The 4,427-nt window shown below is 41.9% G+C and overlaps 1 protein-coding gene across 1 annotated transcript in view; it reads left to right on the top strand.

Annotated features, from left to right (window-relative positions):
• Positions 1 to 4,427, top strand: part of LOC101862379 (mediator of RNA polymerase II transcription subunit 12) — a gene marked incomplete at its 3' end in the record, with an annotated part of 50,679 nt that overhangs the window by 18,082 nt on the left and 28,170 nt on the right. Inside the window, 1 exon segment of the mRNA XM_013088734.1 lies at positions 3,330 to 3,470. Within this exon segment, the coding sequence (XP_012944188.1) occupies positions 3,330 to 3,470 (141 nt within the window).

Genomic DNA, 4,427 nt, shown 5'->3' on the forward strand with positions numbered 1-4,427 from the left:
CCCCCTCCAGCCCAACCCTTCCTCTTTCCCATCTTTTAACTTTAAAAGTCCGCTTGCCTTCCCTGCACTCTGAGGCAGAAATCGATCAGAAATGCGTTTGGCATTGGCTCTTTGAGAATGCGTCATGATTCAGTGTTGAGCGTAAACACATTTGTCAACCAGCATGCATTGCTCCCAGAAGCCACACCTCCCTGTTCGCTTCAGGCCACACAACATGCGATCAGTTTCTCTAGACCTCAGAGCAGGAAATGGCCAAATTCGAAGTGAAACAGTTCCGAACACAAATTAATATATCGTGCCACAACGCGGTGGAATCAGTCTCTCGTCAGTTTTGGGGCTTGTGGAGTTATTGGTATCGTATCAAAAGTCTTTCATTTGCCTTGCTTTGTTTGAAAGAAATTCCCATTTCTTTTGAACAAAGGGTCCAGATATTTGAAATAGAAGGAGGTGGGGGTGGCCTGGTTTCAGAGGTAAAATTAGCGAGAAAATGACAGCCAAAGTTTGGATATTTACAAAGCCTGAGAGTCCGTGGAAACTGACAATTTACTTTTTTTGGTGTTTGATTATGTTTTTCAGTAAAATCCATACAGACTTGGGTTCTTAAATGGACATAACAGGTGTTGAGCAAAAAAACAACGACAAAAAAACAACAACAAACAAAACAAAAACAACCCAAACATTTCGATAAAAGTGCCATACCAGGTGACAAATGCAAGTTTTCTCATTCATTTTGACGAGCGCCTGATTTCACCACGCTACCTCACATGATGCATTATCAGGCTGCGAAAGTGCACTCTGAAATAAGGATTCAAATCCCTGGCATTTCTTAATAACGATAATTTTCTTTATATAGCGAAATATCCATGCTCAACACAACACGTTAAGCGCTGTACAGCTATTATTACCTCAGCAGGCCCTAGAACACGCAGAAATATTATCGGTTTCCCGAGAGCGCGCACAGTTCAAGCAGCCGATTAAGCGGTCAAGCACTCTCAAAATGACAGGAAATTTCGCTCTGCTGTTGACGAGTAGCCTTTTCTACCTGGCTGGGGGAAATGAGGAAAATTCACGTAAAGAGCATTTCCCATGGACACAAAATCTAGACGGGCTTTGAACCCATGATCTTTCAGTTGTAAGCCCAAGTGCCTAGCCATAAGACCACCGACACCACCATTTTGGCCGTCCATTGCTGTTTAAAACTTGCAGGTTTTTTTAACAAAATCTTTCTGTTGAAATTATACACAATGTTGACGTTGGCGTCGGTAGCCTAGTGGTTAGGTGAGATCACGGGTTTGGAGATTCGAGCCTCAGCTGTGTCCGACATTGTGTCCTTGGGAAGACACTTTACACGAATTTGTGTCCCATTTGTCAGTCTTTTCGGAGATGGACTTAAAACTCAGAGGTTCCGCTGCCTCTGAAACCTGATATTGCTGAGAGGGGCGTTAAACTTATACTGTTTCACCATTTTCTGCACAATTGGTCGCTTTTAAGGACAAGTAGGCTAACCCAGATTGTGGGGGTTTCCAGAAATCTTGACCAACACCAAAAGTGGATATTGCCTTTCCTATTGGAGAAGTTTGGCTTCATTGGTGTGTATAGTTGTTTGGTTATAGAGAAAACTCTCCTTGTCTTTTAAAGAAAATGAACAAGGGGCAAAAACTTTACGTTCGATTTTCTCAAAACAGCATTTTTCGGGATAGCCCACTGTACCCAAAAGCGACCAATTATAACGCCGTCTTCACCCAAAGCCCTTGCCATACTTCTCTCGGGCAAGGCAGGAAGGGGCTGACAATTGGGCGGATCTCAATTTCTACAAACCCCTTTGGTCGTTTTGTAGATTCCTTGCCGACTTGGAAATAAATTAACGCTACTAAATTGAAGGCTCTCTTGAAATCGGAAATTGAGGCATTAAAACTGTTTTGATGACGACTGTGAATTATATCTTAAGTACTGGAAGAAAATGGGGGAAGGGGTGGGGATGGAGCGACTGAGTGATGTGGAAGAGGAGGGGCGGGATGTGCACTTTGGATTATATTTTTAAAAGGTTTCTTTTTAATGTTTATTGCGTTTTTCCTCGGAATTTCCCCTTTTCATTTCTGGCAATTTCGGGTAATTATGACTTAATGGCTTTGCTAATTATTTTGCATGGTAATTAAGCAATGATGGGAAATCAGAGAAATATTTCAGGAAGCTCATTTAGGACAGCGTGAGGTGGTTTTTTTTATTGCTTTGTTTATTTTTTGTTTGTTTGTTTGTTTCTCGTTTCATCAAAAACGTAGCGGGACATTGGACGACGTCTTTCGTTTCTCCTAGAAATCAGCTATTATCTTGAAACTATTTGTATAAATTCAGGCATGCACCGCATAAGGTCATAAGAACGTCAAGGGGTGGATGTCAACAGAGAAGTCCAAACGGGGAGTCAGGCTTACTCTGTTCACCTCTCAAGCCTCTACAGCACAAAGTCTGCTGCGACTATAAAGGCACCCAGAAAATAGCAGGTCACAAGAGAGCAACAAACATACAAACGAAGTAGAGGAAAAATGACGATAGTAAGAATGAGGGAAAAAAGCAGCAGTTCCTCCTATGTTGTTCCGGCACAGTATGAGCATGGCATTGATAAATCAGCCCATTTGCAATTCTACTGTGCTTAAGAACATGTTAATATCCCCCCCCCCTTTTTTTGGGAATGGTCTAAAGACAACTTAAGTCAGTAGCACTGGACAGAGGGGGGGGGGTTAGTCTGCTTGGCGTAATCAATTATGAACAAATGTATAGAAAAATATCCATATCACGCCTGTAGATAAATAGTAAGACATGGCCTTACAGTTCCTAGGTCCCACACATATTGACGACCGTCTCTACCATTTTTTTAAATACTGTATTTACGTTCTCTACCTGATACTGTATCTAGGTTCTCTACTTTATACTGTATCTAAGTGGTTGGTTGGTGGGTGCTCTGGTGTGGTTTGCTTCTTCTTTCCTATCAAACATCTATCGTCTTTATCTCCCCTCCTTCTTTTTTGTGTTTGTTACTCTCTTGTAACACCTCTAATCTTCGGCACTTGTATGACTTTATAGTGTTGTAAGTAAAACACTCACTAAAACTAGTTTTTAATACTTTATCTACGTTCTCTACCTTATACTCTATATATAATTCTCTACCTTATACTCTATATATAATTCTCTACCTTATACTCTATATATATAATTCTCTACCTTATACTCTATCTACGTTCTCTACCTACGTTATCTACCTTATACTCTATCTACATTCTCTACATACGTTCTCTACCTTATACTCTATCTACGTTCTCTATCCCACGGCCTAGCTCCGCGGAGAGATGAAGTCGATGCTGGCGTCATCAGAACAGGCCGGCACGCGCACAATGACGGACATGGACGCGCGCATGCAGAGCCTCAAGCAGAAGGTGAACAACCTGGAGCAGCAGCTGGACGGACGGATCTCTGAGGTGAGGCCAAGGATGTTATACATGTACAGTGAGCTTGTTCTAAGGTCTTTGGGTGAGGCCAAGGATGTTATACATGTACAGTGAGGTTGTTCTAAGGTTATACATATACAGTGAGCTTGTTTTAAGGTCTTTGGGTGAGGCCAAGGATGTTATACATGTACAGTGAGATTGTTCTAAGGTTATACATATACAGTGAGCTTGTTCTAAGGTTATACATATACAGTGAGCTTGTTCTAAGGTCTTTGGGTGAGGCCAAGGATGTTATACATATACAGTGAGGTTGTTCTAAGATCTTTGGGTAAGGCCAAGGAGGTTATACATATTCAGTGAGGTTGTTCTAAGGTCTTTGGGTGAGGCCAAGGACGTTGTACATATACAGTGAGGTTGTTCTAAGGTCTTTGGGTGAGACCAAGGACGTTATACATATACAGTGAGGTGTTCGAAGGTCTTTGGGTGAGGCCAAGGAAGTTATACAGTAAGGTTGTAGTAAGGTCTTTGAGTAAGGCTAAGGATGTTATACATTTTATATATACTGAAAGGTTGTCGTAAGGTCCTTGGGTAAAGCCAAGGATGATCTAAGGTCCTTGGGTAAGTTCCTGCAAAACATGACTAACTCCAACTCCGCCCGATGTCTCCCCAGCAGTGATCACAGATCCTGTGCACCATTTATTTATTGATAACATCAACGGAATTAAAAGGACGTCTACGGCACTTATATGACCTTATTGTGTTGTGAGTGCCGTAAAACTCTTACTAAAGCTAAAACTAAAACAAGGATGTCTAGAAGTAATGTATAACCCTACCCCCCCCCCCATGTCTCTGTTCGCGATGACGTTCACAGCCCTCTGCTTTTTAAATTTCTGCAGTCAGATGACTCCACAACGCCACTGTGACCGAGAGAGAGAAAGAGAGAGAGAGAGAGAGAGAGAGAGAGAGAGAGAGAGAGAGAGAGAGAGA

The sequence above is a fragment of the Aplysia californica genome, unplaced genomic scaffold, assembly GCF_000002075.1.
Source record: "Aplysia californica isolate F4 #8 unplaced genomic scaffold, AplCal3.0 scaffold00801, whole genome shotgun sequence".
In the NCBI taxonomy this organism is placed as follows: Eukaryota; Metazoa; Mollusca; class Gastropoda; order Aplysiida; family Aplysiidae; genus Aplysia; species Aplysia californica.